The sequence below is a fragment of the Zosterops lateralis genome, assembly GCF_965231275.1.
Source record: "Zosterops lateralis genome assembly, chromosome: 9".
Taxonomy (NCBI): Eukaryota; Metazoa; Chordata; class Aves; order Passeriformes; family Zosteropidae; genus Zosterops; species Zosterops lateralis.
This window is the reverse complement of record NC_139769.1, coordinates 6,491,440-6,504,297: the sequence shown is the minus strand read 5'-3', so window position 1 is coordinate 6,504,297 and position 12,858 is coordinate 6,491,440. Positions and strand designations below refer to the sequence as shown.

At 36.8% G+C, this 12,858-nt stretch overlaps 1 protein-coding gene across 4 annotated transcripts in view; it reads right to left on the bottom strand.

Moving 5' to 3' along the window:
* The window catches only part of FAF1 (Fas associated factor 1), a 148,461-nt gene that overhangs the window by 28,976 nt on the left and 106,627 nt on the right, over window positions 1-12,858 (bottom strand). For all 4 annotated transcript variants that reach the window (XM_083867859.1, XM_083867862.1, XM_083867860.1 and 1 more), the window contains exons 13-14: window positions 11,064-11,218; window positions 337-473 (exon numbers count right to left, since the gene is read on the bottom strand). In XM_083867859.1, coding sequence (XP_083723985.1) covers window positions 337-473; window positions 11,064-11,218 — 292 coding nt within the window. The remainder of the gene's footprint in view (window positions 1-336; window positions 474-11,063; window positions 11,219-12,858) is intronic.

Sequence of the window (12,858 nt, the reverse complement as noted above, 5' to 3'; positions counted from 1 at the left end):
AGTGCACCCTAGATCTTTTGGAAATCAGGAATGTATCTGGATATAAATTTGGAAAACAGTGTAGCTCCTTATTTAGGAAATTAGGCTTCCACTTCAAAAAAAAAATAAAAAAAAGAAAAGAAAAGAAAATCATAAACCATAATTCTACTACAGTCATGGCAACTCCAATCTCTAACACCATGCTAATTAACACATTTATTAGTAGTAGATAATTATACCCTGGAAACTTAAAGTGTGTAATAAATGAAAATTCGGGACATCTTAAAAGAGAAACAGCAAAGACCACTTATAACAGTTTCAACACATAAGGAATATTTGTAATATAAAGAACTGTACCTTGTATTACATTCAACACTTCATTAGATGATCTTTTTCCCATAATAATAAGGAAAAGTGGAAACTGGTCTGTCTTCTGAGTTCGAATGGTTTGGGCTACAACACTCCCAAAATGTCTAGTGCACATCGTCAGAAACCTTGTGGGGGAAGAAAAATAGTCAATATTGTAGAGGATTTTTTGAAGTTAAGTTTAAAAAAATAATTTTGCTAAATTCAGCAGTTTACCTGCATGTTACCTACTGTTTACCATGTTCTGCATTCAGTTCTAGAGCTCTTTATCTCTTTTTATGACTAAATTATTATAATATTTACAAACACGATAGGGTATAGGTTGTCTAAATTAAAACAATTAACAACTGCTTGAGACAGTGAGTTATTTCACAGAGAATTCTACTTTCAGTCACACTATGTGAAGACTATAACTCAAAACTACCCCCCAAAATAATCATGCTGAATCAATTGTTTAAAACTTCTAAAGAGAAACTAAGTAGAGCAACAACGTAAACATGGTGAAGTATAAAAATAGCAAATTTCATACAAAAGCACAATTTAATAATGAAAGATCAAGAAATTGGTTTTATCAGTCACAGAATTAAACCACAGTACTTCAGAATTGTATTTTCTTTTGTACTAGTGCCCTGCCAGTGACATACTTAGCAGTGTGGTCTAAAAAACAATAATTCTAAGCTTTTGACCAAAAAAAGCTCTTAGATATTAGCATACAGAAGTCTAACATTAGTATTCTTAACACGATCTTGAATAAATGAAAAAACTGATAAAGCTTTTCTCTTCCATTAAAGGACTGTTTGAAATTAGCATTTCTTTCAAGAGAAAAGGGTAGCTTATGATATGTTTTCAGATCTGATGGTAAAAAGTAAATGTCATAATAATAATGAATTATGAAAGACCAAATGCAAATATAGAATGCTTTAATAAGATCCAATTTAATAAAGTCTGTAAAAATAATGGACTTTTAATAACACAGGTCACAAAAGGCAAAACAGTGGAAATTCTGAGGACTAGCCACTGGTACAGGCTTATTAATTCTTAATTATGTTCATGAAAGGCAACTTAAATCGTGTGTTTTCTTATGCCTTATGATAATATTTTAGGTAACAACTACTCTGAAATGTATGCTCTAACTGAAGAGCAAAGTCCTGTTGTCACATGCATTAGAAGCCAAATCTATTTGAAAAGACGAGCTGCATTAAAATGTCAAGTGCTCCAAGTAATATCTTCTCAAAGATACTGAAAAGATTCAAAATTGTGATTTTTTTTTTTTTAAATCAAAATATATAGTGTATCCAATACAATGGCTAAAAATGGATAAGCCTCACAAGTAGAGCATTGGGCTTATTCAAGGCACCTGAAGTACTAAAAAACCTCTCCTCAGACAGAATTTGTCTTTGGCTGTAGTTGGATGGAAGGCAATGGGTGGGGCTGGCAAGCAAGTATTTCAAAGCCCTAAGTGTTACTCCTTGATTCTCTGTATTTTTCCACTCAGAATAATCACACACAAAGAAGACATCAAAAAAGCTGAACAAACTCTGCTGTATCAGAAAGAGCGATACGTAACATCTGGTAAGGATGAAACAGCATCTGTAAAGTCTGGACACATAAACTCTTCTGATAAATGATGGGTTTTGATGTTTTCCTTTCAAGGTGGGAACAGCTAAGTGAAATGTTGGCCTCACAGAAGTCAGTGGTGATCTTCCACAGCAAAATGACTTATGTGAGTTCAAAGTTTCACTCCTGGAAGCAATAAAGACAGTGGACAATTGAACTGAATTCCTGAGACTTGTGTATTAAAACTGTTGAACAGTCTTCAACACACCACAGAAGAAAAAAACTCAAGTTTCATGGAAAAACAAAATATTTAACTGAAAAAGTGCTGTAGAGAATAATGCTAGAAGGAACAAAACTAAAGAGACTCCTACAGTACTAGTTGTACTAGTCAAAAGTGCTGGTTTGGTAATTTATTTTTTTTTAAGTCTATTTTGTATTTAGTCAACCAATAACTCAGTCCCCAAATATGCTTTTATAGGTATAGGTATTGCATGCAGCGAATTCTGAATGAAGTGCTGAAGTATATTGAGAAGATTTTAAAACTTTTTTCTGGGAGATGAATTTTTCTGTGAAGGCCTTCTGGCTGACTACACAGAACCTAACAAGTTATGACACCTTGGGGTCCTCTCTAACCCAGGCTGGGACAGGTCTCAGCTCCCTGGCTTCAGGAGATGACACGTGCCAGGTTGCTCTAAGGGCACACACACTTTCCTGGTGGAGTAGCAGCAGAACCAGATGCCAACATCCCCCCTCACGGTGGGTTTTTTCTTCATGGTGCCACTTCTTACAGCCACTGGTGCCATGTGTCCTGCTCTTACCAAGTGTCTCCCCTCCTGTGCTGCTGTCACAATCCGCTCAGCTCACTCACCAGTGACAAGAGCAGCTCGTCCCAATTCTGGTGTAAAAGCCACAGACTTTCTTGGGAGAGGACTGAGAAACAACACTGAATAACCAATGTCCAGACCACAGCACAGGCAGCTGTGATGAGAATGTTTGTGGGGGATGAAGGACCAGCTGGTGGTTATCAGTGTGTACCCTCAGGACACACAGGAACATCTCACTAATATCAAAGCACATCCTTCCCCCTGGAACCAAGTAGGACCCCACTTGTCTGCTGAACTAAAAGGAGGTAAAGCCAACAAGGATGTGGAGATGATCAAACAATGGAACTGAAGAGAGAGGCAGCAGCAATCCCCAAAACTGCCACTGTACAAATCCCGTTCACCAGTGGCCACTCAGCTCACAAAGCTGCTCTTTGCCAGGTCAGTGGCAATTAGTCTTAACACATCCTTTCATTTACTAGATGGGTAGGAATTGAACTTTCATTACTGACTTTTTTTCCCCCTTTTCTGCCTTTACTGATTTTGTATTTGCCGACCTTTTTACTTTCAGATTCATAACCAGGAAAAAGGAAAACACCTTTCCACTCAGTGGTAATATTTACTGTTAGAAGTGAGCAGGACCAAAACAACTTGGTGCAATAAGCAATATCTTACCCTGTACATCGTTTACAAGGGATTTTCTTACTTTCATCTAAAAAGAAGCATGCCAGATCTCTCAGTGGCATCTCCAGAGCTGCCAAAAAAACTGCCTGTGGAGTCCATCAAAGAGACAGATGTCCCTCCAGGGAAAACGGCTTTCCACAGCATTGGATTACTGTGATCTCCAACCAACAGTGGAAATAGAAGAATGCTGCCAGAAAAGGAAGGGCAAAGAGCACCCTACTAGTCCCTTTATTTTGAAATTACAAAAATATTCAAGGAGGGAGTAGGAGAACGGCAAAAAAGCATTTTGTGAAGCAAAAATCCATTTAAAAAATAATCTCAAAAGTTACAAGAAAAAAGTTCATCAAGAAAAGTAGCAATTCTGGCAGGCAGCACCATCTCTTTCATGACTCAGTAGCAATGAAACAGCTACAGAATAAACATGGACAGTGACCATGGCTTGACAAATACAGAAAGAAGCTAAAAAAATTCAGAAACCATTTAAGTTTTTAAAATGTAGATTGAACAGGTATTAATGCTTGGCACAGTTCACTTTTTAGTTAAAAGTGGCACAAAGGAAGAATTATTCTGGTGCCATGCAGATGTTGATTAGGGGAGTTGTTGATGCCTGCACAGCAATCATCCCTCCACATGCACTTGGAGACAACCTGTGTGAGGAGTTATCATCTTGGTAGCACATGAGTTTTCCAGAGAAGAATGTTATCATTTCCTACCAGTTAATACAGGAGGCCTTATATTAAAATACACCCCTGGCACAGCTTTTTGGTAACTGTATTTATTTTTAAATAATTTTTATTAATGTACTAACTTATTTAATATTACTTTAAGATCCTAGAATGCAATTATGATAAAATAATAGCTTTAAGAATCTACTGAAAAAGGTTTTACATATTATTAAGTCGCAAACCCAAAGGAAATACTTATTACAACTTAAGCCTCAAGCCTGTGGTCTATCACAGCTCCCAAGCTCAAATATGCTATGTAGCACTCTGTAGATGTTGGGGTTTAGCAATAATTTCTTTCTGTGAAAATGGGCAGCTTTAATTTTTAATAACAAATTTGGGCACTTCTGGCCAAAGTGCTGCTCCATCAGAAGTGTTGATCTCAGAGCTCAATATTATTTGACATCTGGAAAAGTCCTCCTCAAAAAGTAACAGCAATAGAAAATCTGATGATCTCTTCTAAAAGAACACAAACTGGATGACTTTGGGCCAAAAAAGTGTGATTTATTTATGACTAGATAATTCCCAAAGCCAACCTTAAACAGCCTGTAACATTTCAGAAACGGGTTTGGAAAAAAAGTAACTTCTCTGTTGAGTATGAAGAAAACAATTATGAATATTAAACATGTAAGATTTCTGATTTTTAAAGTAATAATTATATAATTTGAAAAGTCAACATAAGACTCATTAAAATGTTAATGTAAAAATAACATTTTTGTATTAGGTATTTACATTTTTAAAAGAGTAAAAGCTGAGGTCCTGAACGGGCACATTAAAATAATCTTTGTCTCCATAATACAGAGTTACTGCCTTACCCACATCAGTAGGGTTGTAACTCAACCACAAGGAGCAGCAGACACAAGGCATGTTTTAAAGATGTATACAGCAGCCTAAATCAAATTATGTGGGTATCATCTTCAGGATCCACATGTTAAAATTCAGATTCAGATGCTAAAAAGCATGATTTTATCCACTTCCTCTTTATGTAAAAGTAAAGCCTACATGAGTGGGTTATCTATCTCTTCCCATCCTGATCTGACTCCCATCCTGAGGATTCAACCAGATTAGATAAATACTTCACAACCCCATTCAGTCTAAACCACAGCCCATTAGTCCATCCTTGGACACCAGGCAAAGTCACTGCTGGAAGTGACTTTATAAATAAAATATACCTTGAGCCCTTGCTAGAACACTGCACAAAGAATAGAACACATTAGATGCACTTTCATCATCACCTATTATGTACTGTATGATTTCCTATGGAATATCCAAGGCTTGCCACGAGTAGATTTAATATACAGATTTAATAATAGCCTAGGTAAGAACAGACAGGGTGTTTAGCTACTTTACAGATGTTGGTGAAGTGGGAGAAGCTACAAGCACATCAGAAGTCAGAGAATTCAGATTAATCTTCACGACTCAAAGAATCACCCTGACAAGTAAAATACAATTCCGTAAGGTCAATGAGAGTCTCCAAGCTGGAGGAAAGATTGCACAAATACAGCAGAAGAACCAAGCAATAACAGAATACAACCTGATCCTTCCTCAAAACAGTCCAATAAATCTGTCTTGACCACCTGTTCTTCTGCCTTCACCTCTTTTGCACAGGACATGAAAAAGTTCCATTTTTTCACTTTTTCTGTTCAATAAGCTTAATTAACTAGGTTGTAGTTTGAGTGCAGTGGGATAGACCATTCTTTGAGATTTTGTTTCAGAGTGGGGACTTAAAACATGCTTACAAATCTATCAGTTTAATTAATTCCTTGGCTTTAATAACTATTTTTCTCAGATGACCTTAAAACGTTGCTAAAGGCATATAAACTGATGCACTGAAAATCTTGATAACGTCAGAGAGGCTGCTTTCTATTTATAGTTGGATATTATAGACATCCATATCTTCCTAATCACGGCCAGATCAAAATGCATTCTCTGCTGATTTTCAGTTTTCCAAATTTGGGCATTTTTAGATTACTAACATGAAATACCTTGAAGCACATAAATATTTAAGCAGAGATAGTTTACCTTTTCTGGTGGGTGTATAATAAACAGTTTAACCATCATCTATATACAGGCTGTTTTGTTCTCCATCTAAAGAGACAATCACCTTTTATCCTTTTCCTTTTTTTTCTTCGTTTTAGTGCTATTAGGGAACTATTCACAAGTGCAACCCTGAACAATACTATGCAGTAATTATGACTAAATGACAAAGAGATGCGAACAATTACCGAGTCCATTTTGAAACCCTACACTAATAAAGTCATTAGATGCTGCCCTTGCCATGAGCCTTCTAAAAAGCTTCTGAAGTTACAAGAACACACGGCATTGTTCGTTAGGACAATTGCTGCTGGCAGAATGCAAACCTTGAGTTAAACCATGCTGCAAATTGATCTTGACATTCTGTTAAGACCGCCACTAAAATCAAAAGCAAAGGAGAAAAGGAGAAAATGAGCGGGTGGGATGTAATCATGGAACAGAAGGGTTCCCTCCTCACCTTCTTTCCTCTTCCTCCTCAAAACAAACCATACAGAAAATGACAAACTCGCCTGGTGTTTGAGAACCTTTATTTTTAAAACATTAATTAGACTTCTGACCTGTTTTTATTGACTGGCACTGTATTGCTATTAAAGTAAATTAAATAAAAAAAATTGCATAATACAATAGAAAAGGTTTTCACACTGCTCTGTGAAGCCTGTTAAGGATTTAGTGCCTAAAGATCACGTCCAACAGTTCTGCAAGCAACATATACAGAATCTGTGGTCACTCCTGAAGAGGCAATGAGAAATTAACTCACCTCCTCCCACCCTCACGGACCCCACACCTGCAATATATTTGCTGAAGGATCAAATGGGATTGGGGAGCTGGAGTAATATGGTCAACTGGTCTTCATCCAGGCATGCATCATTCAGTAGGTTAGAATTAAGGGTCAGCAACTGTGAATATGGCTAATCACTTGATGAGGGAAATTGCAGGTGAAGACAACCTGCTGCTGAGAAGCACTTTAGTGAATTAACTCTTTCCTAAGCTTAAGCAAAGTGAAAAACTATCATTTGAACATTAAAACTAACAAGTACCTGTCACCAGAGCAAAACTGGCAGCACCTTGAAATACGGTGCCCAAGGGCAATGATATCAAAAGCTAAAAAGCTGCTACAGATTTTTGAGTCACTGTTTTACAGTTTTGGCTTCCTTGGCAAACACTGTGTGTGCTGGAAAGGTCTTAATATTATGCATTATCTGTGTTTGTAAAAGCTGTGTGTACAAACATATGGTGTGCGTGTATGCATGTACATATATCACTATACATCTTTCCTGGATACAAATATATCAATGCACATTAATGAATTAACAAAACCATTTAGGCATTTGTATAAACAGATACAACTCTCATGCACATAACTGTATTAGAATAATGGTATTGACTCAGCTCTTTGCAGTCAAAAAGTGCCAGAATTAGAGCTGTTCATGCCTGGCTCTCCTGCTTATCTATCCCTGAATCCCTCTGGAGAGCTGAGGAATTGCTCAGCCCAAGTGATGGCCCAAAGCAGGTGTATGCTTGGGCCAAATGGCAAGGCCAGAACTGCCAGCACCACTACAGTCAAACTGCCAGCACTCTGACATCTCCCCCAGATTTCTGCTGTCTGAAGGGGCCTGGTAGCAATCTTCACTGCAAGCAACTGAAAGAAAACAATGATTTTTAACCTCATGGTTCACCTCAAATTGAGTGGAATATAACAAGAGCTAAAGTTAGAGATGTATGTGTAGCTTTGTGGCCTTTCTCCTCCTTTGACAGGAACAGATCACAAGAATATTTCAGAGTTGCTCCCAAAACTGAAGTCTGAAGTGTAGGAGATAAAGATTTTGTGTATGTTCCTTAACAGTATTATAAAAGCATCACATTATTTTCCTAAATGAAGGCCACTTATTCTATTTTCCCTTTATTATAATTTCATTATGATTAATGAAAAAATTAATAATCACAGAATTTACTCAAAGTAACTGCTCCCTTTACTGCAAGCCTGATGTTAGAGGCAATTAAAACCCATGGAAGCCAAAACAAAACTTTCTCTCAACTCTATTAACTAGACTTTGCCTTCATTTTGATAAAGTAACAGTCCTGAGTGGCTGCAGAAAGAAATGTTTTAGTATCTGACTCCCAAAGTTGTAATGCTCATGCTCTTGCAGTACTGCTGGCTGGTACCCAGTGCTCACACAGCATTTTATTCCTACGTACAGACTCTCTTCAATCTGCTGGAATGGATATTGAAGATTGAGAGATTCCAGAAGTAACATGTTGTTGTGCAGTAATGTAGGTTTTAAAGCACATTCCTTTACCAGAGTCAGCTGAGAAACACATTAGAAGTTGGGGAAATGGACAAGATTTTTGAGCTGGTTTTGTTCTACAGTGTTCAGGATGGACTCTCATTTCATAAATGAGAAAATTGGAAACAACTGATTTTGGAATAGAATGACATCCATGGATCAGAACATTCAGAAGATTTTTTTGGCTTATACAATGAAAATCTTTATACCTGTTTGAATTTATTCATGCCATTGCACAGTACTGAAACCATGTCTTTTACTACTGACATTGAGGTGTCCCTGTCAACTGCTGTAAATCAAGTGGGTCTGATTCCCCTGCTGTCTCACCCTGGCTTTTCCAGCATTTTTACAATGCAATTTTAAGAGTATAAATGAGCTGCTCTTGGGCTACACCAGCAGGCAAAACCCAGTTCCTCCTGTTGCTGCTGTTGTCCTCTCACCATTCAAATAAAAAGCTACATTTCACTGTGTTCACAGGAATACAGAACAGAATGGGCTGCAAGACCACTGCTACTGTGATACATGAAGGGTAGTGACTGAACAGAGGGACTGAGTATTTATTTATGGGAATGCCCACAGTGCACTGGCACTTTCCAAAGGGACAAGGAAGCATCGTGCCCCCTCTGAAGAAATCACAGTCTAAGGAGCAGGATGTGACACTAAACACAACCAAGAAATAATTCTAATTTGAGCCAGCATGCCTTGTTTACCCCTTACTATTTTTTGACCTCACTGTTAATATGACAGTTTCTTTGTTGTTGTTAACAGAAAGCAAAAAAATGAAGGCTTAAAAACCCTATCGTCCAGCACAATCGGGGACTAAGTTCATTGAGAGCAACTATAAAGCCTTAAACAAGCCCTTTATTTTGTGTTTTAAGAAGTGTCATAAGGAGTTAATAGGACACAGCTGTACAGGCTCTTTCTAACAAGCAGCTTCTGTCGCTTTGGTCACCACAGGTGTCTGTGTAACCTGCAAACTCTTATTACTAGTGTATCAAAGTTGTGCTACTTAATAGATTTCTTTAGTAAAACACAACAAAGCAATTACATGGCTGTTGATCGTTAGTCATAAAAAAACCCTCAAACACAGTTTTTCAAAAGAAACTACACTGCAATTTTTTGTCATTGTAAAATAAAAGAAACTAGAGAATTAAATAGAAAAGCAAACAATAGAACAGCAGGTAGTCAACTGAACTTAGCCACTACAGATGGTTTAGAAATAGTGTTTCCTTCGACACCAACTTGTGGGATAAAAGAAAAGGAGGAGGCTCCTTACTGCCCATGAATGCCAATACCAAAAGACTTAAGCAACTTTCCAGTCTATGTATTTGGTCCCATGAAAGAACCTAGATGTTTCTTTTTCCTCTCTTACTTTTTTTTCTTTTTCAGAAACTTTTAATCTGTTTTTGCAACTTTCTTTCCATAACCTTTTACAATTCTCTAGAATTACGAACTAGAAATATTGCTGGTGATCCCTCCAATGACAAAATGCAGAAGGTCAAGTGAGGAATTCCTGAGAAACACAAGTGTCATTTAAAATGCTCATTAGAAAAAGAGACTGTTCCATTCTCCAAGGTCATCTCAGTAAAGAAATATTAACTATAATTTACATAGTGAATACTAGAAATGCATTAATGCTCTATTCTAATAATCCACAAGAGAAAGAAACATATAAGTATAATTTTCTTTGTTCAATAATCACTAGAATTGTGTAAAGAAGAGGCAACCTTATTCCAGGCCAAATACCTGTTTCATCTTTTAGTCAAAAATTAGAATAACTCTAATTATTGTGATGTAAATAGGATCTTATCCTGGCAAGACATGATCAGTCATCTTCTGTGTAAATAAAGGTTATGAAATAAGGTCCAAATTAGAGAACCAAACAAGTCTGATTTCTAAATGCTATGATAATAATAATATCATTATTTTCAGTAGATCATGATCAAGGGATAAATAACTGAAGAAGTGAGAGGCCTTAGTATAACACTAAGAAAATTTGTTGGTAAACTACAGAAGTTGTAGAAGGAGGTGGAATCTACAGTTTTAATTTTTTTACTCATCAGCAAAATTATTGTCTCTCTAAGACATAAGATAGCTTTTATTATATTAAAACCAAAATATAAAACTATAGTTCAAAAAAGTTAATGTGAATTGCAAGCGTGTAACATTTTGCATAATCTGTTCTTAATATCAATTTATCACATCGATGTTATTTTTAAAATAAGATTTCCATTAACAATAGTTATTTCCCCAGACAGCTCTGATGCAGTTACACCAACATACACACAATTAATGCCATGTAATATTATGGCACTGCAATGCATAACTGTGAAGGCACATGTTTGAATATAGAATCATGTTTGAAAATAAATTGAAAAAAAAGGATATCATTTCTTCAATTACTTTTCCCTGCACAGGAATAAGAAGTCGCTTTGTTTTGAACACAAGGCCAGTCCAATTCTCAATGAATGTCAGTAAGCACAGCTTCACTGATCAGCTGAGAATGAGCATGAAGTTTTAGCTCAAATAGATATTAAGCACCAAAAGATTTGATAGCCAGAGATAAGGGCCTTCCCTGAGAAAAGCTGCTCCACTCAGAGTTCACAGAGTCTTACCTTGCTCTGTTTGCTTCTTTTGTCATGTCCCATGCCCAGGTTATGAAGTTCTGACTCAGGTAGGAGACAATAGATTCAGCACAAAGCATTTGTGAGCAGAAGACGTTGGTTAGTACACTTTCATCATGGTGGAGGTAGATAGCAAGAAGCTTTCTCTGGAAAAAATGTGACAAGAGATGAGTGAAAAGTTCCTCAGACAGTTTAGCAATTTAAAGCTGCTGCTGCAGATTTGTGTGTTAGTACCCATGATGGGCTTTATCAAGGGTGACAAGTATCTCAACATGCACACATGAGAAATAACCAGCAGATTTCAAATCAAATGGTCCATCCCTGAAAATCTTTGAATATTCTCAATGCTTCCTAATATTCTGAGTACTAAAGTACAATATATTTTATGCTTAGAACATGAAAAGAACAACGAATGAAAAACAAAAACCTTATTAGCAGACCTAAGAAATGAGTGACATTTTTTAGCTTGCTGCCCAACAAAAATAACATTTCCCTGAACAAGGAGCGCACATCTTGATTGGACAGAATCTGCCACAATAAACAGTTTTAAACAACCTGAAAAAAATGATAGTGCATTGCTATCACCATCTCTGTAGCCAAATTAAAGAGGCACTACATGCTGAGATGGTGTCTATGGTCTCTTGAAAAAAAATATTCTGTGCTGTTCTTCTGGAACCCTATCAAGTAAAACTTGAACTTCACTGCCAGCAGCTGCGTCCCCAGGAAAATCTCAGACCACCTTTTGGAAAGCAAGTCTGTGTGCATGCAAATATAGAAAGCAGGCTGCAAAAATACAGGGAGACTATGAGCTAGCTAAGGACTCTGATTCTGCAAATGGCATTCAATGAATTATAAATATAATTCAGAAAATTACAGCTTTCCATTCCCCCGTACCCATATAAATTACTTACTTTAAAATAGTACTTGAACATATTTGCTGAGATGATACGGTGCTATTTTCAGACTTTTATTTAAAGTAATTTCAAATCTCTTCATCAGAAGTAACACTGAAGCCCAGATATTGATGTGTATTGATATAGCAAGACATAGGATGCAATTTTCAGACAAGCTGTCTTTGCAAAAAACCCCTGTCGGGCTCTCGCCTCATATGCTGGCTTTGGATAAAATTTAATGACTGTTTATAAAAGGAACATTTGAACATTCGACTTTGGGAAAGGGATTAGTAATTTGCATTACTGTTTGTCTAATTTAATTTAAATGTTCTTCAGAACCACGTACACATGTGCCAGGAAGGGCCATTAATAAGCCCAACATGCAGAGATCCATATAAGTGCAGCCAACAATGTTGACTGAAACTAAACTTGAAAATCCAGGGCACTGATGCACAATATCATGCAATAAAACAGCATTTCTGTGGTGATATTTAATTTAAAAAGAAGAAAGAGGCAGGGGAAGATCAGGCACTGTCTGTTTTTGAGGATCAGCCATTCTGCATTTCAAAGCGTCGATCCCTGCAATATCCAGGTTACTGTGCTAGAATCTCGACTATTATATAGCAGTTGTAAGAGAGGGAGGGCAAAGATGTGTTTACTCAGTGATTAGGGCCTTAGAATAAGCCTCTAGCTCCTAGAGAGACAGCTCACCACTTATTCATTTGGACCAATTCACAAAGCCTAGAAAGATTAAACATCCATGCTGAGAAGACAAGCGAATGCAGACGGTGAAAAAGAAATAAAAATTCTTTAAAAACTCTGAGATGACTTCATTATTTTTTCCACAAGGAAACTTTAGGAAAGTGTTTAGTTAGAGAAAAACCCACATTGAC